Source organism: Pelodiscus sinensis, chromosome 28 (genome assembly GCF_049634645.1).
Source record: "Pelodiscus sinensis isolate JC-2024 chromosome 28, ASM4963464v1, whole genome shotgun sequence".
NCBI lineage: Eukaryota > Metazoa > Chordata > Testudines > Trionychidae > Pelodiscus > Pelodiscus sinensis.
The window spans coordinates 4618935-4643908 of NC_134738.1; the positions used below are offsets into that span (position 1 = coordinate 4618935).

The window sequence follows — 24974 nt, forward strand, 5'->3', positions numbered from 1 at the left end:
TGCCCCCCGCCCTGTCACTGCCCCTCCTCCCACCCCCAGCCCTGCCCCCCGCCCTGTCACTGCCCCTCCTCCCACCCCCAGCCCTGCCCCCCCGCCCTGTCACTGCCCCTCCTCCCACCCCCAGCCGTGCCCCCCGCCCTGTCACTGCCCCTCCTCCCACCCCCAGCCCTGCCCCCCGCCCTGTCACTGCCCCTCCTCCCACCCCCAGCCCTGCCCCCCCGCCCTGTCACTGCCCCTCCTCCCACCCCCAGCCCTGCCCCCCCGCCCTGTCACTGCCCCTCCTCCCACCCCCAGCCCTGCCCCCCGCCCTGTCACTGCCCCTCCTCCCACCCCCAGCCCTGCCCCCCGCCCTGTCACTGCCCCTCCTCCCACCCCCAGTCCTGCCCCCCGCCCTGTCACTGCCCCTCCTCCCACCCCCAGCCCTGCCCCCCCGCCCTGTCACTGCCCCTCCTCCCACCCCCAGCCCTGCCCCCCGCCCTGTCACTGCCCCTCCTCCCACCCCCAGCCCTGCCCCCCGCCCTGTCACTGCCCCTCCTCCTGACCCCCACCCTGTCACTGCTCTTCACTCTGCCCCCAGCCCTGCCCCCCCACCCTGTCACTGCCACTCCCCCCGCCCCCAGCTCTGCCCCCCCACCCTGTCACTGCCACTCCCCCCGCCCCCAGCCCTGCCCCCCACCCTGTCACTGCCACGCCCCCCGCCCCCAGCTCTGCCCCCTGCCCTGTCACTGCCACGCCCCCCGCCCCCAGCCCTGCCCCCCCACCCTGTCACTGCCACGCCCCCCGCCCCCAGCTCTGCCCCCCCGTTACTGCTCTTCTCTCTGCCCCCAGCCCTGCCCCCTGCCCTGTCACTGCCCCTCCACTCTGACCCACAGCCCCTGCCATGCCAGTGTGGGGTTGGCAGCTCTGCCCCTGCCCTCAGGCCCTGCCCCACACCCCTTCAGACGTGGGCCAGTCCTGGGCTCTCCTCACGGCTCGGCCAATGTGCCTCGTTCTTGGCCCTGGCCCCTCTCCGGCTGCTCAGCCCCCAGCACCCCTGTGTGGAGACGCCGGCGGGGCTGGGGGGAAGCCTCAGACCCCCGGGACCCCGATGGGCGTGAGGAGGGTCAGGAGCCCAGGGAGCTCCTCTGGCCCATTCGCTGGGGGCTGGAGAGCGATGCTGGGCAGGAAGGGGCCGTGCGAGCCCACGTGCGGCCAGTCAGCAGGACGCCTGCACCTCCGGCCCTGCCCCCCATGCCCTGGCCCCCCACTGCTCCATGCCCTGCGGCCGCACGCCCAGCACCGTCCCACAGACACCCACCGAACCTCCGCAGAGCTCAGCTCAGGTCCCCGTGCCCTGTCGATCGCTCACCCTGGCCGAAGCCCAGGGCGCCTGCCCCCCGTCGCCGTGCCAACGCCCCCCGCCCTGCCCTAGGGGAGCCCTGGCCCGTGGGGCCCACCTGTGCGGGGCTTGGTGGGAACAGCTCGCCGAGGGGGAAGCACGAACCCCGTGGGTCCCCCTACCCCCCTGCCTCTCCTGCGCCCCGGGGAAGCGTTTCTGCCCCGCCTGCTCCGCCCTTCGGCAGCCCCCACTGGGCGTCGCCCCGCGGACTCTCGGGGCCCCCCGTTGTGCCCGCATGGATGGGTTAATGTTGACGGGACAGCTGGCATGGGGGCAGGGAGCAGAGAGAAGCGGGAGGGGGAGGGGAGGCGGGCGGAGGGAAGGCAGGGGAGTCTCCCCTCACCTGGCATCGGCCTCGCTGTAATATTCCCGGGCCACGATGTCTTCAAAGAGCTCCCCGCCAGTGACCCTGAAACACAGAGCGGCAGGGTCAGCGCCCGGCTCCCCTCATGCTCCTGGGGCGCCTGCAGCCAGGCCCCAGGTCCCTCCCCCTGGGGGTCGAGCGGTGCCCACGCGCCAGCATGGCCAAGGCACGGAGCAGGGGCTGCCGAGCATGGGGAGCCCAAACAGCAGCGCTTCTACTGCTGCGCTGCCCCGCCACGCCCCTGCCCCACGCCCACCCCCGCCCTGCCACGCACCACGCCCCGCCACACACGGGGAAGCCCCCCAGGGCGGGCGAGCCAAAGTCCAGGGCCTCTCCGGGGAGGTGGGGGCACCAGGTGGGGGGGGGGAGCCCTGGAGGGAGAGCCCTGCTGCTTCTTGCCCCTCTGCGACCCACACCCCAGCATAGGGCTGGGAAAGCAAACAGGGCCCCCATCGTCTGTCCCAGCGCGCCAAGCCAGCCCTGCTCTCTCCCGGGGGACACACCCAGAGGCCATCGGGCAGCAAGGGACCTACTGGGCCACCAAGTCCAGTCCCCCTGGCTGGAAACCCCAGTGGCTGCCCCCGCCCCGGAGACGCTGACAGAGAGACCGAGCCGCCTGGCGCAGGGCCATGCCCGGTTCCAGACCCTTGGGGGGAGCCTGACCAAAGCAAGCCAGGGATGCCCATGGGGCTGCCCCAGGATCTGGCTACCAGGACGCCCTCACTTCCGGGTAGGCTGGACTCGCCCCGTGGCTCTTTGCGCCTCTCCGATCGCTAAGCCCTGCGTTTCCTGGCACTGTGCTCCCACCCGCGTAGGCTGTCTGCTCCCGCCCACGGGGCGCCCCCCCTTCCCATCGCCAGCCCCAACCGGCAGAGACCTCGGCTCCGTGTGGCAGGAAGGGAGACGGCTCCATGTCTCTCCGCCATCTCCGCGCCCAGCCCCCGCCTCTGCAACACGGAGCCACGGCCATTTGTCTTCCCCTCCCCCGTGACACAACTTTCCTCTGGCCTTGTGTGGGCAGGGCAGCTGACGGGATTCCCAGGGGGCCAGGCACCTGCCAGTCCTCGGGGCTGGTGGAAGTTTGCCTGCCTGATAATCAAGCCCCAGGGAAGCCAACGCAGTGTCAGCCTGTGGCTGTGGTCAGCTGGGGGGGGGCTGAGAACACCAAAGATCCTGGATGGAACAGATGGCGGAACATCAGCACCGCAGCAATCTCAGGGACAGTTCTGGCCTGTGCCAGCAGGGGGTGCTGCGGGGAGCAGGGCAGGAGCCCAAGCAGGGGGCGCCAGTCCCAGCCCCTGCCAGCAGCGGACGCTGCGGGGAGCAGGGCAGGAGCCCCAGCAGGGGGCGCCAGTCCCAGCCCCTGCCAGCAGGGGGCGCTGCGGGGAGCAGGGCAGGAGCCCCAGCAGGGGGCGCCAGTCCCAGCCCCTGCCAGCAGGGGGCGCTGTGGAGAGCGGGGCAGGAACCCGAGCAGGGGGCGCCAGTCCCAGCCCCTGCCAGCAGGGGGCGCTGTGGGGAGTGGGGCAGGAGCCCTAGCAGGGGGCGCCAGTCCCAGCCCCTCCCAGCAGGGGGCGCTGTGGAGAGCGGGGCAGGAACCCGAGCAGGGGGCGCCAGTCCCAGCCCCTGCCAGCAGGGAACGCTGCGGGGAGCAGGGAAGGAGCCCCAGCAGGGGGCGCCAGTCCCAGCTCCTGCCAGCAGGGGGCGCTGCGGGGAGTGGGGCAGGAGCCCCAGCAGGGGGCGCCAGTCCCAGCTCCTGCCAGCAGGGGGTGCTGTGGAGAGCGGGGCAGGAACCCGAGCAGGGGGCGCCAGTCCCAGCTCCTGCCAGCAGGGGGCGCTGTGGGGAGCGGTGCAGGAGCCCCAGCAGGGGGCACCAGTCCCAGCCCCTGCCAGCAGGGGGCGCTGCGGGGAGCAGGGAAGGAGCCCCAGCAGGGGGCGCCAGTCCCAGCTCCTGCCAGCAGGGGGCGCTGCGGGGAGTGGGGCAGGAGCCCCAGCAGGGGGCGCCAGTCCCAGCTCCTGCCAGCAGGGGGTGCTGTGGAGAGCGGGGCAGGAACCCGAGCAGGGGGCGCCAGTCCCAGCCCATGCCAGCAGGGGGCGCTGCGGGGAGCGGTGCAGGAGCCCCAGCAGGGGGCGCCAGTCCCAGCTCCTGCCAGCAGGGGGTGCTGTGGAGAGCGGGGCAGGAACCCGAGCAGGGGGCGCCAGTCCCAGCCCATGCCAGCAGGGGGCGCTGCGGGGAGCGGTGCAGGAGCCCCAGCAGGGGGCACCAGTCCCAGCCCCTGCCAGCAGGGGGCGCTGCGGGGAGTGGGGCAGGAGCCCCAGCAGGGGGCGCTAGTCCCAGCTCCTGCCAGCAGGGGGCGCTGCAGGGAGCGGTGCAGGAGCCCCAGCAGGGGGCGCTAGTCCCAGCCCCTGCCAGCAGGGGGCGCTGCGGGGAGTGGGGCAGGAGCCCCAGCAGGGGGTGCCAGTCCCAGCTCCTGCCAGCAGGGGGTGCTGCGGGGAGCAGGGCAGGAGCCCCAGCAGGGGTTGGGGAGAGGGGCAGATGCGCCGGCTGGGGGGAGCTTCTGGGCTGACCCGGAGCCCGGCTCTTAGGCGAGAGCTCAGTAAGCGGGGAGCGCTGTTCACTGCCTTCCCCCCAGCCGCCCCGTTTCACTCTCCGGGTTGGGCGGGGGGGCAGGTGACTGGGGGACACCCGTGTCTTTTGGCTCCCTGCCGGCTGCAGGCCGGGGACACGCCGAGGTCTGCGCGGCTCCTGCACAGGGAACCTGGAGCTGCCGTGACTCAGAGGCGAGCTAAATATAACCTGCTGCGGCGCAGGAGCTGTCGGGGAGGGGGGAGCTCACGGCGGCTATATCTGGAACCAGGCGAGAGGCAGCTGAGCGCAGCAACCGGGTCTCCGCCGCCGCCCCCAGCCGCGCCGCCCCGCACAAACCGGCCTCAGAGAGCCCCGGCTCAGCGACGAGCTGCCTGCCGGGGCTGCGTGAGAGCAGGCCGGTGGGGTTCGGAGAGGCCAGTGTGGTTACTCGGAGAGTCGGGGGCTTCTCCGGCCAGCCTCTGCTGCTGCCAGGGCTGCGAGGACAGGCGGGTCTCCCTGGATTCCTAGCTCGGGCATACACGTCTTCCAAGAGCACGGCCCGTAGCCTCATCCTCGCCAGCCTTGCCCGCTGGGAGCCGAGGTTGCAAGAGACGCCTCTCGCCCTGGCCACACGTTCCCCATCACCAGTGGACACGAGGCTACCTGCGCCCTCGGGAGGCAGAGGGAGGGAAGAGGGACGGGGTCCCCTGTGCACTGGTGGCTTGGAGCTCCCCAGGGGCCCTGCTTTGGAGTGAGAGGGCTGCGTCCGATCCTGACTGGCGCCCGTGGGCACCACAGCAACGCCACAAGCCTGGCCACCTGGCCAGGCCCCTTCTAGCCTTGGGCCCGGGGGCCTTTGCTCACAGGCATCCCACAGAAGCTCCGTTCCAGGTCCTGCCGGTCACACGTCGCTCGCCAGCGAGACCGGCCTCTGCTCTGCCAGTCCGGCCAGCGGGCACCACTCCCACGAACCCCACCCGCTCTCTGGGCAGCTGCCCCTGCTTGGGAGACAGACGCCCCCACGGATCCCCCAGAGCCACCTTCCGACCTCGCCTCCAAACTCCCACTGGCGGAAGGGCTACCAAGATCACGCCACCGGCCGCCTCTGGGCTGCCAGCAGCCTCCCGCCTGGGCTCGCCACGGCAAGGTCCAGCGGACTGCGGCTTCCCTCCCCTGCCCAGGAGAAGCAGACACAACCCCCCGGGGGGGGGGGGGGAATTCTTCCCACCCAGAGAGGCAGCAGCTCCCAAAGCCCTTCCCCCACAGGCCACGGCTCCTCCCCGCCCCGGCATGCCGCTTCCACGTCGCCACGCAGGGACTGAGTCCACCCTCAGGGAACGTGGCCGGACACGGCGGCCCCGACCCCCTCGCAGTGACTGAACCACGTGGTGGCCCTTGGGCCGGGGGATTCAGAGACCCGCACGCCGCAGAAGCCACCCCCGCCCCAGGGGGGCCCTTCGGCTACTTACAGATCAAAGACGAGGTAGTGGAAGCCTTCCTCCGATATGCTGTCGTGGAGACGAACTGCAAAGGAGACATGGAGACATCAGGGCGCCTGGGCACCCGCCTCTCGATCATTCCCTCCCGCGGAGCCAGCGGGACTCTCCTCCGGAATCGGGCACTCGCCTGAGGATGCGCGCACACCGAAACCGGGACTCCAGTCTGGGGCCGGGCGCTCGGCACGGAGAGTCCCCTACGGCCGCCTCCCCCAGGGGTTCTGCCTCCAGCCTGCCCAGCCCTCGCTGCCCCGGGACGGAGCGGGCCTGGCCCGTCTCTCCGCAAGCCCAGGGCTGGCGCGGGTCAGAGGCAGGTCTCCGCCCTAGGCCCACGGCGCGTTATGGGAGCAGAGGACCAAGGAGCTATCATAGAATCGTAGGGAGGGAAGAGACCTCAGGAGCCATCGAGTCCAGCCCCTGGGCCAAGGCAGGACCCACCCCGACTCGATCAACCCAGCTCTCTGCCAAGGTGGCTCCCAGCCCGGCCCCGGGAGGAGAGGAGCTCAGCAGGGGCCCAAAAGCTTAGTGAATCCAGGCTCTGGGGCCCTGAGGTCCAGATGCTCCAGGACACATCTGACAATGGCACTCCAGAGACATGGCCCAGGGAGCCCCCATCTGCCCCCCCGAAGCTAAGCCGCACCCAGGCGCCATCTCAGAGCACAGGGGTCTGCCGCACCCTCTGCCCACGCCCCACGCCCAAAGCAACCCCCGTTCCGCACTAGCGTCAGCTTCCCTCTGGGTCCACCTCTGCGGGCAGGGCTGCAGGGGGGGCAGGGAGCCATGGGGGGCAGGGAGCCAAAGAATCATAGAACACTAGAATTGGAGGGGATCTTGAGAGGTCTTCGAGTCCAGCCCCCTGCCCTCACAGCAGGACCCAGCCCCATCTGGACCATCCCTGACAGTGTCTGTCTACATGTCTGCTCTGAAACGTCTCCAGCGATGGAGATTCCACCCCCCCCCCCCCGGCAATTTATTCCAGTGTTTCACGCCCCCGACAGGCAGGAAGTTTTTCCTAATGTCCAACCTAACCCTCCCTGGCTGCAGTTTAAGCCCCTTGCTCCTTGTCCCGTCCTCAGAGCCCAAGGAGAACAATTCTTCTCCCTCCTCCTTGTGACGCCCCTTTAGATACCTGGGAATAAAAGGTAGCCACGGCGGGGGGGCATCCAATGGGCCGATTGCCTACGCTGGGCTGGGGCGCCAGGGCCTCTAGTGTCTGCCCCAAGCTGCTTGTCTGCACAGAGGGTCGCTGGCGGCTAGCTCGGGGCAATCAGCACCGTGGGGGGAGACGGGCGCTGGCCGGGGAGTTACTAGGGAGAGTTGTCTGGCCGGGGGTCTGGCCCGCGTGCCCCTAGGCTAACGAGGCCCTGACCGGGGCTGGAGAAGGAATTGTCCCTGGGTCAGACGGGCCAATTTGGGAGGAGGGGGGCTTTTCCCCTCTGCAGAGCAGGGAGGCCAGAGTCTGTTACAGGGCGGGTGGGCCAGGCCGGCAGGGGGGCAGACCAGACTTGGACCATTATGGTCCCCTCTGACCTTAACATCTATGCGTGAAAGCCAGGTGGAGCGCTGCCAGGAGCTGCATGTGTGCACACGTGCACACACGCACCTGCACACACGTGCCATACGTGCACAAACGCACATGCACATGTGCACACATACACACATACATGCACGCACATACACAGGCATATGTAGACACACACACACGTATGCACACACGCACGCTTGTGCACCCCCCCGCACCCGGTGCCCCCCATTCCCGGGTCTCCATGTCGCCCTCTCAGCCCATCACATAAACAGACTCGTGGCCATCCCCATCTGCGGCCCAGACACACCGTTTCCATAGCAACCGATGCACGTCAAAGGGGAAGAGGGGAACATGGACCAGCGGCTTTGCCTGCGCGCCCTGGGGCTGGGGGCCCCTCGCCGACCGCAGCCTTCTCCTGCCCACCAACCCGGCAGGGCTGGGCCCCGGATCCAGGTGCGTTACATAAGCACGAAGCCCCCGCTGCGCCCGGCCAGCCGCTGCGCCCGGCCCTGAGCCGGGGGCTGCCGAAGGGCCCAGCGGTGGCTGGGTGGGATGAGTCAGTTCTGGGGGGGGGTCTAGAATGGCAGAGGCTGGCGCCCCGGCCCCTGGAGAGGGCAGGGCAGCAGGGCGCATTCACAATGCCCGGGGGGGCCCTCTGGGAATGGGCCCCTGCCCAGCTCCCCAGGGACGTGGCCACCCTGCCCCGCAGAGCGGGGTGACGCTTTTAGGGTGCACAGTGAATTCACCGGGACAGGCATTTTCGGGGTGCCAGTACCCTCGGCAAAACCGGGCCAAATTCAGGTCGTGTTGGATCAACCAAACTCTCAGGGAAATGCATCCTTCCTCCATCCCCCTCCTCTGGCCCTTCTGTGGGGGGGTCACTGTCCCCCAGCCAGCACCTCCCAACCCCTCCCCCAAGGACGGGCACCCCCAGCCCCTCCCCATGGCGAGTATCCCCAGCCCTTCCTCTCACCCCCAGCCCCTCCCCATGGCGGGCTCCCCCAGCCCTTCCCTGCACCCCCAGCCCCTCCCCACACCCCCAGCCCCTCCCCACGGCGAGTATCCCCAGCCCTTCCTCTCACCCCCAGCCCCTTCCCATGGCGGGCACCCCCGGCCCTTCCCCACGGCGAGTATCCCCAGCCCTTCCTCTCACCCCCAACCCCTCCCCACGGCAGGCACCCCCGGCCCCTCCCCATGGCGAGTATCCCCAGCCCTTCCTCTCACCCCCAGCCCCTCCCCATGGCGGGCACCCCGAGCCCTTCCCCGCACCCTCAGCCCCCCCCACGGCGGGCACCCCCAGCCCTTCCCCGCACCCTCAGCCCCCCCCACGGCGGGCACCCCCGGGCCCTCCCCATGGCAGGCACCCCCAGCCCTTCCCTGCACCCCCAGCCCCCCCCACGGCGGGCACTCACCAATGTTGGAATGCTTCAGGAGACGGCAAATCCGGGCTTCGCGCTCCAACTTCTGATGATCTGGAGACGAACAGAAAAGGAGTCTGGTTAACGGTATCGTGCGAGGCAGCCACTCTGTGTGCTCAGCAAGCCCTGGCGGGCTGGGGCAGAGGGGGGGAGGGGGTGCCACGGAGTGTGGGGGAGGCCCCGGCCTGCACCCCCATCTGCAGCCAGTCGTGACCCTCAGGCGGCAGGTGGAACAGAAGGGTTATTCATAGACAGGGACACCGTGTAGCCCAGACTTCGTGTTATAGGAACCAGGAGCCGTCAGCACAATCCAGCTTGGGGGGGGGGGGCACAGCCAGGGCTCTGGGCCACTGCCCGGCCCCCAAGCCAGCTAGACTCCCCTCTCCCTAAGCAGCCAAAAACTAACGCACACCCCCTGCAACTGGCCCCAGCCCCCCAGGCAGCCCCACCCCCTCCTTTGTCCTGTTTGGGGGGGGGTAAGGTGTTATCTGCTGCCACCTGGTCCTCAGAACATGAGAGACTGAACATACTTCCCCAGTGAGTCATGCCTGGTCTCTCCCCTTCCTTAGCCAGCCAGTGCTGCAGTGCCCGGGGAAACTGAGGCACGCACACACACAGAGTTACTGCAGGACAGGACAATAGAATGACACACAACAAACCGAGTGACTAGAGTCCCCACTACTACACCGGGGGGAGGGGCTCGTCTCCCATCCACTTATCCAGGCCAGCGCTAGCGGGAAGCGCCACCCGTCCTGAGAGCCGGACGGGGCAAAGGCTGGGAGGAGAGCGACTGTTGCACCACAGGCTGGGAGGAGAGCGACTGTTGCTTCCCCGTATTAATGCTGCCCCTCGGCAAGGCCCCATGGAGCTGTGACCAGGAGCCCGGACGTGAAACTGGTGGATAGAGGGTGTTTAGGCTACAGGGGGTTTTTCTAAAAACTTCCCCTGCGGCTAGACTGCTGCCGCCATCTTTTGAAAGGAAATCGAACGAACACGGCAGGTTTTTCGACCGCGGAAAACCTTGTTTTAAAGGAAGAACGCCTCTTTTCGAGAAGTGCTCTTTCGAACCAAGGCGCTAGGCCATGCACACTGTGCTTTTGGGAAAGAGCCAGCCAGACTGCCGGGGTGCTCTCTCCCCAAGAGGTGGCTCACTTTCCCAAAGTACTGGCTGGCGTCTAGACGCTCTCTTTCGAAAGAGGCCTGCAGTATAGACGTAGCCGGAGGAATGGCAAGGGAGGGGCCAGGACCGGCATTCTCATTGCCGGCTCTCGGGGCCAGAGACGGGCTTTGTTCACACCCAAGAGAACAACCAGCCGCACGGTTTACAATGGACGCCCATCCGGCCCCCGGCCCTGCTTCCAAAAAACACACGCAATCAAGTCCACCCAAACTGCCTAGAGGTTCAATCCCCAAACTGCCTAGCGGCTATATCTCCAAACTGGCCTGTTAACGGGCTATCCCACCCATGGGGCCCGACTCTTGTCTGATCTGAAAGAAAATGCAGCCTCCTTGCTGGCCAGCATAACAGGTGACACAGAACCTGGGGGGGGGGGGCAAAGGGGAGGGGGAGGTCTCTTCTACAGAGCTGAGAAAGCCAGACTAGTCCACCGTGGGTTGCAAAGCAGGGCCGGGGGTCTGGGAACACGGACTGCAGGGCCTGCTTACTGAAGGGGCGGGGAAGCGCTGCCTCTGACAAGGTTTTGGGGGCCAGGGCAGACCCATGTCTCAACAGGGGCCGTTGCTCGTCGGAGGTGGAACCGGGATGTCGCGGACGAGTCGAATTAGCGCCGTGCCGCGGGGTTGCGGTCTCCGGGCGTCACGCGTCGACACGGAGGCTGAAAAGCTGGGGAGGGTCCAATGCTGACCGCGCGGGCTGGCAAAGCTGCCTCAGGGTGCGGGGCCGACCGTGCGAGGACGGGAGCAGGGGTCCCCTGACCCGTGGCGCCCGTGGGAACTCAGCTGGACGGAGGGATGTGCAGCAAGGCACGTGGCTGACGAGGGCGGGGGGGGGGATGCCCGGGGAAGCCCGTCCCGTGTGCTGGGGGAATGCCGGGCTCACAGAGCCACCTTGGTTCAATGCAGAATCAGTGCAGGAGATGCCGGGGCGGCCCCTGTCCTGTCCCTGTGTGCAGGGTCTCAGGAGGGGCGCTGCCAAATTAAAGCCGGCTTCAGGCAAGGGCCCTGAGAATGACCAAGGGCCGGCGCAGCTCTCCGCGGGGGAGACAGGGGGCAAACAGGATGGGCCAGAGTAAAATCAGACCAAATAGTGACTGGTCTAGGGAGGTCAGGGCACCATTTCTCCCTCGTGCCGAACCCAAGGACAAAGGACAGTCACCAACATTAGTGGGAGCCTCACTCAGAGCGGGTGCAAGGAAACACCTTTTCCCACAATGCACATGTAACCGCCGACCGGGCGCATTTGAACCTGGGACCTCTGGAGCTGAGCTAAAAGCCAGCTGGCTCCCACTCCGTGCTGTAGAGGTCTCTTGATCTTAGCTGTTGCTGTGGTCTCGGTACCACTTGCATTGCTCAGTAACCACACTAGGCTACGTCTACACTGGCATGATTTTCCGGAAATGCTTTTAACGGAAAAGTTTTCCGTTAAAAGCATTTTTGGAAAAGCGCGTCTAGATTGGCAGGACCCTTTTCTGCAAAAGCACTTTTTCCAGAAAAGCGTTCGTGGCCAATCTAGACGCGCTTTTCTGCAAAAAAGCCCCAATCGTCATTTTCGCGATCGGGGCTTTTTTGCGGAAAACAAATCTGAGCTGTCTACACTGGCCCTTTTCCGGAACAGTTTTCCGGAAAAAGATTTTTGCCCGAACGGGAGCAGCATAGTTTTTCCGGAAAAGCACTGATGATTTTACATTAGATCGTCAGTGCTTTTCCGGAAATTCAAGCGGCCAGTGTAGACAGCTGGCAAGTTTTTCCAGAAAAGCGGCTGATTTTCCGGAATAACTTGCCAGTGTAGACACAGCCCACGTGTGCGGGTTACAAACAGGCGGACTGTGGAACTCCTCACCACAAGGTATCACTGGGACAAAGCAAAGAGTCAAAGAGGGATGGAGAAACAACCAATGTTCCCTGTAAGGTGAGCGCTTGTGCGGTTACCCAGGAGAGATTCAAATGCCGCGCAGCAGATTAGCACAGCACCCACAGCCACCCATAGCTGGCAGGATGTGTTTCTATTGGTGGTGCCCATCCCCACACGCCTTGGTGCACAAAACAAAATTTATTCTGCACATGGATGGAAAAAATGAGAGAGAGCATTGGTAACAATACGCAGTGATAGAATCATTCATGGTAACCAAAAGGCCTTCCTACGGATATTAACGCGCAGGCTCCAGGGCTCACAGTCGCCTCTAGCTGTTAGGTATCAGGAAGAAATGAATGAGGGGTTAGATTACCCAAAGTTCATGCACCTGGCACTGCCTACCCTCAGAGACAGGACACTGGGTGAGACGGGCTTTGGGTCGGCCCCAGCCTTGGGGAGAGCAGAGGCCTGCACTGCGTGGTCCGGAAGGAGGTGAAAGGCCCCGGTAATTCCCAGTGCCGCACCCGGGAGGGCAAGCTCCTTCCAGAGCCATGGAGCCTGCCAGCATGCCGGGGCCACCTGCCGCACCCTCCCTTGGGGCAGAGGCTGGCAGGGCTGAGCTCTGTCGTAGCAAGGTGTGACAGCGCGTTGGGGTTTTCCCGTCTCCTGCACCCCCGTAATGGCACGGACTGACTCCGCCAGCCAGTAGAACAGAGGGAGTTTATTGCTTCTCCAGGATACAGCACAGCACAGATGTAATCCGGTTACAGGAACTGGGGCTAGGATGCCTCAGCCCCCCTTGAGATGGGGGAGACTGGGCCCCTAAATTCCAGCCCCTTCCCTAGGCTGTCTCCTCCATGATCCCAGACAGCAACTAACTCTCCTCCAGCCCTGCCCCCCAGCTAGGGCAGCATCCACCTTCCTTTGTTTCTCTCCCTGGGGGGTAGCTGGTCGGACAGGTTGAGAGACCCTTTGCATAGTGACTCATCCCCTGCCCTGCTGGGCCGTGCTACAGACTGCAGCCAGTGGGGGTCACCCACAGCCCACCGCCCAGCATAGCAACCGGCACGGTACCCCCACTATGTCACACAAGGCCTCTCGCTGCCCCCACGCAGGGTCGGGGTCTCTCTGGGAAGAAGGCACGGAGCCCAGGGCATGCAGAGGGGCAGGGGAGACAGCCCGTCCCTAGAGGGGTAGGATCTTGGGCTAGTGCAGAGGAAGGGGCAGGAACCCGACCCAGGCAGCTGGCCAGCCTCCAAGGAGCAGAACTGGAGGGGGGGGGGGGCTGTGGGCACTGCCTGCCCCAGAGCTAGGGGCTCCCGCAGCCCAGCCCCTGCAGGATGGAGCCGCTACAGAGCACGTTCATCACACACCACTCGGCAGGGGGAGGCTGGCGGGGAGCTCCCAGACCTGCGGACACAGAGCCAGCAACACAGGGCGGGGCCCGGCCAGCTGCACTGCCTCCCCCAGACACGCTGTGCACGGGGGGCCCGGCCACGGCTCCACCCAGCAAGGGGTGCAGAATTCACCTCTGCCTCCCTGCGTGCCCCTGCCACTTTAACAGGAGAGGAGGCTCCACCCAGCCTCCCCTCTGTGCTAACCAGCTATTGCGCTCCACTCCAGAAGTGGCTGCATCTTGCCGCTCAGCACATGGCGGAGATGTGTGGGCATGTCTGCACTGCCACCCTGGTTCAAACTAGGGTGGCTAATGTCGGCATTCGAACTTGCAAATGAAGCCCGGGATTTAAATATCCCAGGCTTCATTTGCATGTTCCCGGGCGCCGCCATTTTTAAATGCCCCGTAGTTCGAACTAGCTGCCCGCGGCTACACGCGGCACGGGCTAGGTAGTTCGAATTCGCACGACCGTTACTCCTCCTGTAATGAGGATGCTGGGGAATGCGAGATGTGACGGTGCGGCGGGGGGCCCCCGACCCTGCACCCCCATCCACAGCCAGCAATGACTCTCCGCCGGCCAGTAGGGTAGAAGGGTTATTGCTTCTCGAGACACCGCGCAGCGCGGGCCCCACACGGCCATGGGAGCCAGGGCAGAGCCTCGTCCTCCTGGGGCCCCTGATCCCCCCTGGCCTGGACTTAGTCTCCTCTCTTCATGCTTCCCCCAACTAAACCCAGACCCAGCTCCCAGGCCCTGTGGCTGTCTGTGCCTCCCTCCCTTCTTCTCTGCTCCGGCTGGGACGAGGGATCTGGGCCCATCCCCTGTGGAGTGACTCACACAACCCAGCCAGGAGGGAACCCGGGTGGCAAAGCAGACGGCCCCCCCACGTCACACAAGATCTACAGGGCGGCTCTGCCCCGGGCCCTGCCATCAGAAGGGAAGTCGGCTGCCAAGGGGCTCTGTGACGAGCAGGCCGGAGACCACGGGGGCACCGCACCTCCCCACTGGGCGAGGGAGAGCTCTCCGCGGAGAGCCGTGCGGTGGGGCTGCTATTGCTCCCAGGCCGAGGGGCACAGCCCTGCCCCCGGGTTTCTCCGAGGCCTGCCCCTGCCCGCCCGCTGGGGGAACGGCTGCACACGGAGAGGCCAACGGCTCGGGAGCGAGAGCCGGACCCAGCAGGGCGGGTCTCCCCACGGCTGTCCAGGCTTCTCAGCACCAAATGCTCACTCATGGTCACCAAAAGGCTTCCTAAGGGTAGCCACAGGCAGGCTCAGGGCCTGCGGTCGCCTCTAGCTAGGATCAGACCTGCCCTGCTCTCCGGCCGTGGTCCCCGAGGACCCTGAGCTGCGAGGGAGGGAAGAGCGCCAGAGCCACCCCTCCGGGGCACGGAGCTGCTGCCTGTCGTCCCAACAGCCCTTCTCCAGTCAGACGGCCGCGGGTGCCGGGACTCTCGCGTGCCCGTCCCTGGGCAGCCCCCCCATTCCACCCCAAGAGCCTTTTTATCACCCACTGGCCAGGCCAGGCAACCCTCCCCGGCCTCCGTCAGACTGCACCCCACTGCCCCCTGTCCCAGCATGCACTGCACCCCACTGCCCCCCATCCCAGCATGCACTGCAGCCCCTGCCCCCATCCCAGCATGCACTGCACCCCACTGTCCCCTGTCCCAGCATGCACTGCACCCCACTGCCCCCATCCCAGCATGCACTGCAACCCACTGCCCCCATCCCAGCATGCACTGCAGCCCCTGCCCCCCGTCCCAGCATGCACTGCACCCCACTGCCCCCCGTCCCAGCATGCACTGCATCCCACTGCCCCCGTCCCAGCATGCACTGCAGCCCCAGCCCCCGTCCCAGCATGCACTGCAGCCCACTGCACCCCGTCCCAGCATGCACTGCACCCCACTGCCCCCGTCCCAGCATGCACTGCAGCCCCTGCCCCCCGTCCCAGCATGCACTGCAGCCCACTGCCCCCGTCCCAGCATGCACTGCAGCCCACTGCACCCCGTCCCAGCATGCACTGCAGCCCCCGCCCCCTGTCCCAGCATGCACTGCACTCCACTGCCCCCCGTCCCAGCATGCACTGCAGCCCCTGCCCCCATCCCAGCATGCACTGCACCCCACTGCCCCCGTCCCAGCATGCACTGCAGCCCCTGCCCCCTGTCCCAGCATGCACTGCACCCCACTGCCCCCAGTCCCAGCATGCACTGCAGCCTCTGCCCCCTGTCCCAGCATGCACTGCACCCCACTGCCCCCAGTCCCAGCATGCACTGCAGCCCCTGCCCCCCGGCCCCGCATGCACTGCACCCCACTGCACCCCGTCCCAGCATGCACTGCACCCCACTGTCCCCTGTCCCAGCATGCACTGAACCCCACTGCCCCCAGTCCCAGCATGCACTGCAGCCCCTGCCACCCGGGCGCAGAGTCCGATCCACTTCTGTTCCCGGTGCGTGAGGCTGGTGGCGCCGACGGCGCAGGGCCAGCGACGCGAAGAGCCGGGGAACCAAAGGGCAGCGCTGGGCACGGGGCTTCGGCCCTTAGGCCCTAGGGGCTCTCTCCAAGCCCACGCAGGGCCACAGAAGAGACAAGCGCTGGGGCCCAGCCACGTCGAGCCCGTGGCCTCCCTGCCTGCCACGCGGGGACCAGCAGCAGGCTGTGCCGAGACGCGCCCGGGATGGCACTGAGGAACATCCAGGGGTGGGGGTCAGGGTGGAGTGCAGGGCAGCCGGGCCCCAGGGGAGCTGTGGGGCCAGGCCCCTCTCCACTGCGCCCCCCAGCACTGTGGCTGGTTGGTCTGAGCCCCACAGAGACCTGCCAGTCACACACCCCGGCACGTAGGGCCCCCAGAGCAGCGGGGCCAGGACACGAGCCTTTTCCTCTGCCCCAGGGCTGCCCTCGACCTCCTGCTCACTGCCTAAGACCCGCCCGCCTGCCCCCCGGGGCATCCCGGCACCTTCCCCCCTCCCTGGGGGCGGCTCCCCCTGGCATCTCGCTCCTCGCCCTCCTCCCCCCTCCTGCGCCAGCTGCTTGGCCGCCCAGCCAGCCCGCGTGGTCAGGTGGCAGCTGCGAGCGCGAGGGGGGCGGGCGGGAGAGGGACCCGACAGAAGGGGGAGAGAGGAGCTCACGCCGAGGCAGCTGCGCCGCCACCCTCAGAGCCAGCGGCCTCCCCCCTTGCCGCACAGGCACGCCCCGCGCCTTCCCGCCCAGCCCTGTCCCTGGGCCAGCCGGGCCGGGGCCGCTTGCTAGGGCAGCTGGGGTCTCCCCTGGGCGGCCCGCGGGCTCCAGGAACGGGAGCAGGCCCATCTCTAATGCGGGGGAGACTCGCGGCTGCCCTCCCCCCGCCATGCCCCTGCCAAAGTCCTGGTGGCTAAATGGGCTGCTCCCGCATGCCCCCTCCTCTGGGTGGCCCTCCCCACCCTCCTCCCCCTCCCAGGCACCGGTCCCTCTGCCCGAAAAGCCTCAGCAGGCTGCAAACGGCCAGGCCGTGTCACAGGCAGGGTTGGCGACGCTGCTGTCACACACTGAGGAGCTCCGCGCGCTTCGCCCTGCCGAGATGCAACCTGCTCTGGGGCGGAACGCAGCGGCTCGCCGCACCAGGCCACAGGCGCAACGAGACTCCGACCCGCCGCCCTGCCACATGGGCCACCTCCGGAAAGGCTCCTGGTCCCCTGGGCGTGTTGGAGTGAGCCAGGCCGGGCGCGCCCCGGGAGCCACCTGCCCATGGGCCTTTGGAGAGGCCACAGGATCCCCGGAGAAGCCTTCCCCACGGTGCACAGCTGCAGGGGCAGGCTGCCCCCCTCCGCCCGCCCCAGCGGCTGCCCTTTGCCACTGGCCAGGCTTCCCGGGCACCGGGCTCTGCTGCTGACGGGTCCCTCCCCGGCCCTGCCCCCGCAGTTACCCCGGGCCGGAGAGACGGCTGCAACCTGCGTGAGATGCGAGGAGACACCAGCCCTCCGGCATGGGCCCGGCCAGCGGCCTCTTCCTGGGGGTTCCCTGATCTGCACCCGCTCCCGGGGGCTGCCGGCAGGGGGGTGCGAGGGACCCACGGACAGGAAAACGCCCGCGGCTCCGTGCCAAAGGGGCTGAGTGGCTGGGCAGGGCGACCCTGGCACCGCCCGGCCGGCCACGTGGGAGCCCCAGATCTCTGCCCCCCGCGGCACCACTGCAGCCCTGCTCCCGGGGCTGCCCCCCCGCCCCACATGAAGGCTATGGGGTGCCCCGACCCAGCCCTGAGCCTCCTCCCAGCCAAGCCTGGAGCCCCCTCCGATACCCGACTAGCCTGCACGCCCGGTCCTGGCCCCTGGAGCCAGCCGCGGGAGGGACACGTGAGAGGGGGCCAGGCATGGGGAAGCGATGCAGCCGCAAGGGGACAGGACACAGAAAGCAGATCAGAGCCCCCCATACGGCGCGTATCCCTCGTCCCCCCCATACGGAGCGCGTCCCTCGTCCCTCGCCCCCCCATACGGAGCGTATCCCTCGTCCCTCGCCCCCCCCATACGGAGCGTATCCCTCATCCCTCGCCCTCCCATACGGAGCGTATCCCTCATCCCTCACCCTCCCATACGGAGCGTATCCCTCATCCCTCGCCCCCCCCATACGGAGCGTATCCCTCGTCCCTCGCCCCCCCATACGGAGTGTATCCCTCATCCCTCGCCCCCCCCATACGGAGCGTATCCCTCATCCCTCGCCCTCCCATACGGAGCGTATCCCTCATCCCTCACCCTCCCATACGGAGCACGTCCCTCGCCCCCCCCATACAGAGCGTATCCCTCGTCCCTCGCCCCCCCCATACAGAGCACGTCCCTCGCCCCCTCACCCCCCCATACGGAGCGTATCCCTCACCCCTCGCCCTCCCATACGGAGCGTATCCCTCGTCCCTCGCCCCCCCCATACAGAGCACGTCCCTCGCCCCCCCCATACAGAGCGTATCCCTCATCCCTCGCCCTCCCATACGGAGCGTATCCCTCATCCCTCACCCTCCCATACGGAGCGTATCCCTCGTCCCTCGCCCCCCCCATACAGAGCACGTCCCTCGCCCCCCCCATACGGAGCGTATCCCTCATCCCTCACCCTCCCATACGGAGCGTATCCCTCGTCCCTCGCCCCCCCCATACAGAGCACGTCCCTCGCCCCCCCCATACGGAGCGTATCCCTCATCCCTCACCCTCCCATACGGAGTGTATCCCTCATCCCTCGCCCCCCCCATACGGAGCGTATCCCTCATCCCTCGCCCTCCCATACGGAGCATATCCCTCGTCCCTCGCCCCCCCCATACAGAGAACGTCCCTCGCCCCCTCACCCCCCCATATGGAGCGTATCTCTCGCCCCCTCGGCCCCCCCATACGGAGCACGTCCCTCGCCCCCCCCATACGGAGCGTGTCCCTCGCCCCCCCATACAGAGCACGTCCCTCGCCCCCTCACCCCCCCATATGGAGCGTATCTCTCGCCCCCTCGGCCCCCCCATACGGAGCACGTCTCTCGCCCCCTCACCCCCCCATACGGAGCACGTCCCTTGCCCCCCCTCATACGGAGCACATCCCTCGCCCTCCCCATACGGCGCGTATCCCTCGTCCCTTGCCCCCCCCATATGGAGCATGTCCCTTGCCCCCCCCATACAAAGCATGTCCCTCATCCCTTTGGCCCCCCCATACGGAGCGCGTCCCTCACCCTCTTGGCCCCCCCATACGGAGCGTGTCCCTCGCCCCCTTGGCCCCCCCATACGGAGCGCGTCCCTCGCCCCCTTGGCCCCCCCCATACGGAGTGCGTCCCTCACCCCCTTGGCCCCCCCATACGAAGCGTGTCCCTCACCCCCTTGGCCCCCCCATACGAAGCGTGTCCCTCACCCCCTTGGCCCCCCCATACGGAGCGCGTCCCTCACCCCCTTGGCCCCCCCCATACGAAGCGTGTCCCTCACCCCCTTGGCCCCCCCCATACGGAGCACGTCCCTCGCCCCCTTGGCCCCCCCCATACGAAGCGTGTCCCTCGCCCCCTTGGCCCCCCCATACGGAGCGCGTCCCTCATCCCTTTGGCCCCCCCATACGGAGCGCGTCCCTCGCCCCCTTGGCCCCCCCATACGGAGCACGTCCCTCACCCCCTTGGCCCCCCCATACGAAGCGTGTCCCTCACCCCCTTGGCCCCCTCATACGGAGCGCGTCCCTCATCCCTTTGGCCCCCCCATACGGAGCGCGTCCCTCGCCCCCTTGGCCCCCCCCATACGGAGCACGTCCCTCACCCCCTTGGCCCCCCCATACGAAGCGTGTCCCTCACCCCCTTGGCCCCCTCATACGGAGCGCGTCCCTCGCCCCCTTGGCCCCCCCCATACGGAGCACGTCCCTCACCCCCTTGGCCCCCCCATACGAAGCATGTCCCTCACCCCCTTGGCCCCCCCATACGGAGCGTGTCCCTCGCCCCCTTGGCCCCCCCATACGGAGCGTGTCCCTCGCCCCCTTGGCCCCCCCATACGGAGCGCGTCCCTCGCCCCCTTGGTCCCCCCCATACGGAGCGCGTCCCTCACCCCCTTGGTCCCCCCCATACGGAGCGCGTCCCTCACCCCCTTGGCCCCCCCATACGGACTCACCCGGTATGTCCCCGAGTGCCACGCTGGGTGCGTCTGAGGCTGTCTCTGCGTGATGTGTGGGGGCTTGGGGATCATTCCTGCTGTCCGGCTGGGCCGGGGGCTCCACATGGTGCGGGGCTGAGTGAGAACCGCACTGGAGGGGTTCGCCGTGGGTCTCTGGCAAGGCCATGGGAGAGGCAGCCCAGGCTGGAGAGAGCACGGGGGGCACAGAGGTGCTACACTCAGGCTGCCCCCCGAAGAAATCCCGTCGCACCCCCCTTCCGGAGTGTGTCCCTGGCGCCCGGACCCCACTGCTAAGGGCCCCGCGGGAAGGCAAGTGGCCGTCGGCCGACGTTAACGAAACCGAAGAATTCTGCTCTGCCCGTTCTGGGAAATAGGGTGTCAGTTCGGATCGCTTTGGGCACCCCTCATCCCGACACTGCACTGCCCCAGAGCCACCTCGGGGGGCCTAGGGCGGCGGGAGAGTCTCCACCCCCAGCCATTTGTAACTCAGGTCGGGGGCTTTCCAAAGCAAACATCCATGGGCGCAGCTTAGCCAGCCCCACCCAGCAGGGGGTCACGTCATCACGGCAAGTGAGCTGGGATCAGATGGGGAAACTGAGGCAGTGAAGTGACTCGAGAGGCCATCGGGTCCAGGCCCCTGTCCTCAGGGATCGCTGTGGGACGCTCTCTGTGCTCCCCGCGGGGCCGACGAGGCGAAGGCCGCGGTTCTCCCCGGCCTTAGAATCCAGCCATCTCCCGCCAGCGTTAGGGTGTGTTACGCTACCACCCTAGTTCGAACTACCCTGAGTTACTGTCGGTCCCGCAGGCACTGATGAGCTTTCGTGGGCCAGACCCACTTCCTCAGAGGCAGGACCCGGCCCCGTCTCGCTCATCCCTGAGCGTCTGTCCAGCTGCTCTCACTCGTCTCCAGCGATGGAGACTCCACAGCGTCCCCGGGGAATCTCTCCCAGCGTTCAACCCCCGACAGGCCGGACGTTCTTCCGAATGTCCAGCCTGCCCCTCCCTTGCTGCAGGGCCTGGCCTCAGAGCAGGGGAGGCCGCTCACCCAACACCCAGCCGCCCGCGGGGCACGTCCCTCTTCAAACCCGGCTGCCACACACGCGGTGCACGGAGCGGAAGCGAAGCCGGGCCCGGGGCGGCAGAGGAGGCTGAGGCGCGGGGGACGTGGCCCGTGTCTGCAAACACCTCGGAGGCAGCGTGCAAATCAGAGGAGGGAATTGCGCCGGCTCGGCTGATGGTACAAGGAGCAGCCAGGGCCCGGAGCAGGGAAAAGACCAAATAGCAGCAGAGCAGCGGGGGAGGGAAGCTGGACTTGTGCAGCCAACCGACCCCCTTGGAAATTCCTCCTGCCCCATCGGGACGCTCCCGGGTCAGCTCAGCTCTGGTCCCAGCCGGTTCCAGCGCCCTTCCCTTCCCCTGCCACGGCAAAGGCAGCCCCACGTGGAAGGGGGCAGGAGGCTGCAGGCACCGGGCAGGAAGCCAGAGGGCTCCAAAGCTTAGCCGGCCCCACCCAGCAGGGGGTCACGTCATCACGGCAACTGAGCTGGGATCAGATGGGGAAACTGAGGCAGTGAAGTGACCCACCCAGCAGGCCAATGGTGGAAGCAGGAGCCAGAGCTCTAGCTAGTAGGCCACGCTGCCTCCAGAAAGACCCCTGCCCATCCCTGCAGCTCCCTGCAAGCCCATCCTTGCAGGAGGGGGGGTTCTGGCGCCCCCTGGCCGAGGCAGAGACACCGTAGAGCCCTTTCTAGCGGCCCGCGGAGCTCTGGGGCCGCCACGGCAAAGCGGGTCAGCCCCGGAGGGGGAGGTTTTACAGACGACGACACCAGCTGCCTGGCCGGAGATCAGCTCCCGCAGCTTTCTAGGGCAAGGTCTGCGCAGCCCCATTAGGCTCCTTTGGCTTTTCCCGCGGCGTCCCCAGCACACACGAAACTGAGCCCTGAGAGCACTTTGCCCCGGGGCCGCAGGGCACCCTGGCCAGGCCGGGCATGGCGGCGCGGCCCGATTCGGAAAGGGAGGCTCAAACCCAGCCGGCCCAGTAAGAAGGGAAAACGCCTCCTTTTCCAAGAGGGATGTGACTGGGTAGCTGGTAAGCAGCCCCCACCCATGGCCCACCACAGGTGGAGGGCTTCTCCAGCCGGGGGGGGGGGGAGAAACACCCCCCCCCGTGCTTGGGGCTGCAGGCTTCTGCTGCTAGCCCCCCTGTGTGTGTGTGGGGGGGTGGCAGCCGCAACCAGCAGCAGAAAGTGGGGGGTGCGGCAGTAGCAGAAGCCAGTGGGGGGCGCGGCAGTAGCAGAAGCCAGTGGGGGGCGCGGCAGTAGCAGCCCTGCACGCAGGGGGTAGGGGGCCATGAGGGGGATCCTGCTGACTTGGGTCACTGGTGAACCCCAAGGTGCTGAAGGGGAGGGCAGCGTGGCCGCCAGCCCCTCGTCGGTGACCCCAGGCCGGTTGCAGGCGCCTGCGGGAGCCGCTTCCCTCTGGCCCTTCCTCGCCTTTGCGCTGTCTGCACAGCCCCACAGAGTCCTGACGGCCAAGGTGTGACATAGTGGGGGGCCCCCTGCTTCTACAGCGCCTTGTCACTCACCCCTGGAAGCTCCATCCACGGGGTGCAGTGCATCCCACCCCTGACACCAGTGTGACGGCGCGTTGGGGTTTTCCCGACTCCTGCACCCCCGTAGTGGCAGGAACAGACTCCACCAGCCAGTAGAACTGGGGGAGTTTATTGCTTCTCCAGGATACAGCCCAGCACAGATGTCCTCTGGTTCCAGGGCAGGCCTAGGATGCCTCAGCCCCCCTTGATATGGGGGAGACTGGGCCCCTAAATCCCAGCCCCTTTCCCTAGGCTGTCTCCTCCATGCTCCCAGACAGAAATTAACTCTCTTCCCGCCCTGCCCCCCAGCCAGGGCTCCACTCCCCTTCTTCCCATTGTTCCGCTCCCTGGGAGGTAACTGGTCGGACAGGTTTGGAGCCCCCTTTGCATAATGACTCATCCCCTGCCCTGCTGGGCCGTGCTGCAGCCAGCAGCCAATGGGGGTCACCCACAGCCCACCATCCAGCACAGCAACCAGCAAGGTACCCCCACTACGTCACACAAGGCCAAGACCAGAAGGCCCCGCTGGGATCGCCCGGCCGGACCCCCGCCTCGCAGGCCAGGGCCCGGGGCCGAGGGCAGAGCCGGTCTGGCTTTAAAAATCGTCCCCAACAGAGACTCCGCCGTTGCTCCGGGCCCCTGGGTCATTGCTCTCCCAGCTAATCATTTCCACCATCTCCAGCCTGGATTGGTCCGGCTCCAGCTCCCAGCCACTGGCTTGTTCCCCCTTCCTCTGCGCGGCCGGAAGCCCCGTGTTAGATCGTGGCTCTCTGGGGAAGCTCTTCTAGACTGTGAGCACGCTCCCCTCCCCCGGCCTTCTCTCGGCTAAGCTACATCCATCGCCAGCGGCAGCCGGCTTCCCAGTCCTTCCATCTCTCTCCTGGCTCTTCTCTGAGCCTTCCCTGGTTGATCCACCTCCTCCTGGAACCGGGGGCACCAGAACCGGACCCAGGATTCCAGCTGGGCTCGCAGCCCTGCGCTTTCCGACGGGCGGTTTGTGGGGGCCCGGGTCTCCTTTCCTAGGTTCTTCAGAGAGCAAACTTAAAAAGATCAACCCACAGGCATGTGTCCTCATGGGGCATCGCACTAACACCCACGGGATTCATCAGCTGGGTCGGCACCTGGACCCTGACTTCAGTGAGCAACCGACAGCAGTAGTAGGTTGGCATCCTCCGTGTGAATGGGCACCAGCGGGGGAGGAGATGCGCCCTACCATCCCCGACAGCAGGGTGCGTCCACGCGGCCACCTTTTCAGTCCCTGTTCCCGAGCAAGAGGGTACAAGAGGTTCTGTACTAAAGACCTGGAGCAGTGGTCCCCAACACGGTGCCCGCGGGTGCCATGGCACCCGCAGGGGCATTTGTGTGCACCTGCCAAGTGCTCAGGGCTGGCCTGGCCACAGGTACGTGGTGCATGCATGGCGCACGGTGAGCGCCGGCCCCGGGAGCGCCGCGAATTGACCGCCCACGCGGCACATGGGGAGAGCGCTGGCCCCGCGTGCACAGCGCTTGGAGGGGGCGCCGGCCCCGGGCACGTGGCACTTGGGAGGGGGCGCCGGTCCCGGGCACGTGGCACTTGAGGGGGGTGCCGGCCCCGGGCATGTGGCACTTGGGAGGGGTGCCGGCCCTGGGCACGTGGCACTTGGGGGGGGGGTGCCAGCCCCGGGCACGTGGCACTTGGGAGGGGGCGCCGGCCCCGGGCACGTGGCACTTGGGAGGGGTGCCGGCCCCGGGCACGTGGCACTTGGGAGGGGGCGCCGGCCCTGGGCATGTGGCACTTGGGAGGGGGCGCCGGCCCCGGGCACGTGGCACTTGGGAGGGGGCGCCGGCCCTGGGCATGTGGCACTTGGGAGGGGGCGCCGGCCCCGGGCACGTGGCACTTGGGAGGGGTGCCGGCCCTGGGCACGTGGCACTTGGGAGGGGGCGCCGGCCCTGGGCATGTGGCACTTGGGAGGGGGCGCCGGCCCCGGGCACGTGGCACTTGGGAGGGGTGCCGGCCCCGGGCACGTGGCACTTGGGGGGGGTGCCGGCCCTGGGCACGTAGCACTTGGGAGGGGGCGCCGGCCCCGGGCACGTGGCACTTGAGGGGGGCGCCGGCCCCAGGCACGCAAGTGTCCCCGCCCCCTGGCGCCAGGCAGCCTCAAATGGTTGGGGACCACTGACCTGGAGGATTTAAAAAAAAGGGCAAAACGAAATCTCACTCTCCGAAACCCTGGTGCTGTTTCTGCTGCAACTGTCCCCAGCCTCTCAGCTCGCAGCAGGGAGGATTTCAGCCCGAGCGCTGTAAGCAGCGGAAAACGAGGCCTTCGAGGGGCAGCTTAGCGCAGCCAGAACTCCGGGGGCTGCTCTGGGTGCCCTCCGGAAGGAGGGTCCCGTGGGCGCAGCGTGGCTTGGGGAGCCAGGACTCCTGGGTTCTGTTCCCGGCCTTGCCACTGAGCTGGCATGGCCTCTCTGGGCCTGTTTCCCCGCACGGGCCGGGCACGTTTCCCCCTCCGGCTCGTGCCACACAAGGGACCGGCCCTGTTCTAACGCCTGGGCCACGGCCGGGCACGCGGAGGGCATTTAGCGTGGCAGTGCTAGGTCGATCCGCGCTAAAGTGTCGTCGGAGCCAATCGGCCCCTACGGCGGAGAAACTGGTT

General features: G+C 67.5%; 1 protein-coding gene across 25 annotated transcripts in view; it reads right to left on the bottom strand.

The window, feature by feature from the left end:
• LOC102463425 (calcium/calmodulin-dependent protein kinase type II subunit beta) overlaps positions 1-24974 on the bottom strand; it is a 125523-nt gene that overhangs the window by 69110 nt on the left and 31439 nt on the right. For 24 of the 25 annotated variants that reach the window (XM_075911103.1, XM_075911104.1, XM_075911102.1 and 21 more), the window contains exons 3-5: positions 8742-8801; positions 5778-5832; positions 1722-1787 (exon numbers count right to left, since the gene is read on the bottom strand). In XM_075911103.1, the coding sequence (XP_075767218.1) occupies positions 1722-1787; positions 5778-5832; positions 8742-8801 (181 nt within the window). Of the gene's footprint in view, positions 1-1721; positions 1788-5777; positions 5833-8741; positions 8802-24974 lie in introns of those variants that run through there. The other variant, XM_075911119.1, reaches the window with a different exon arrangement.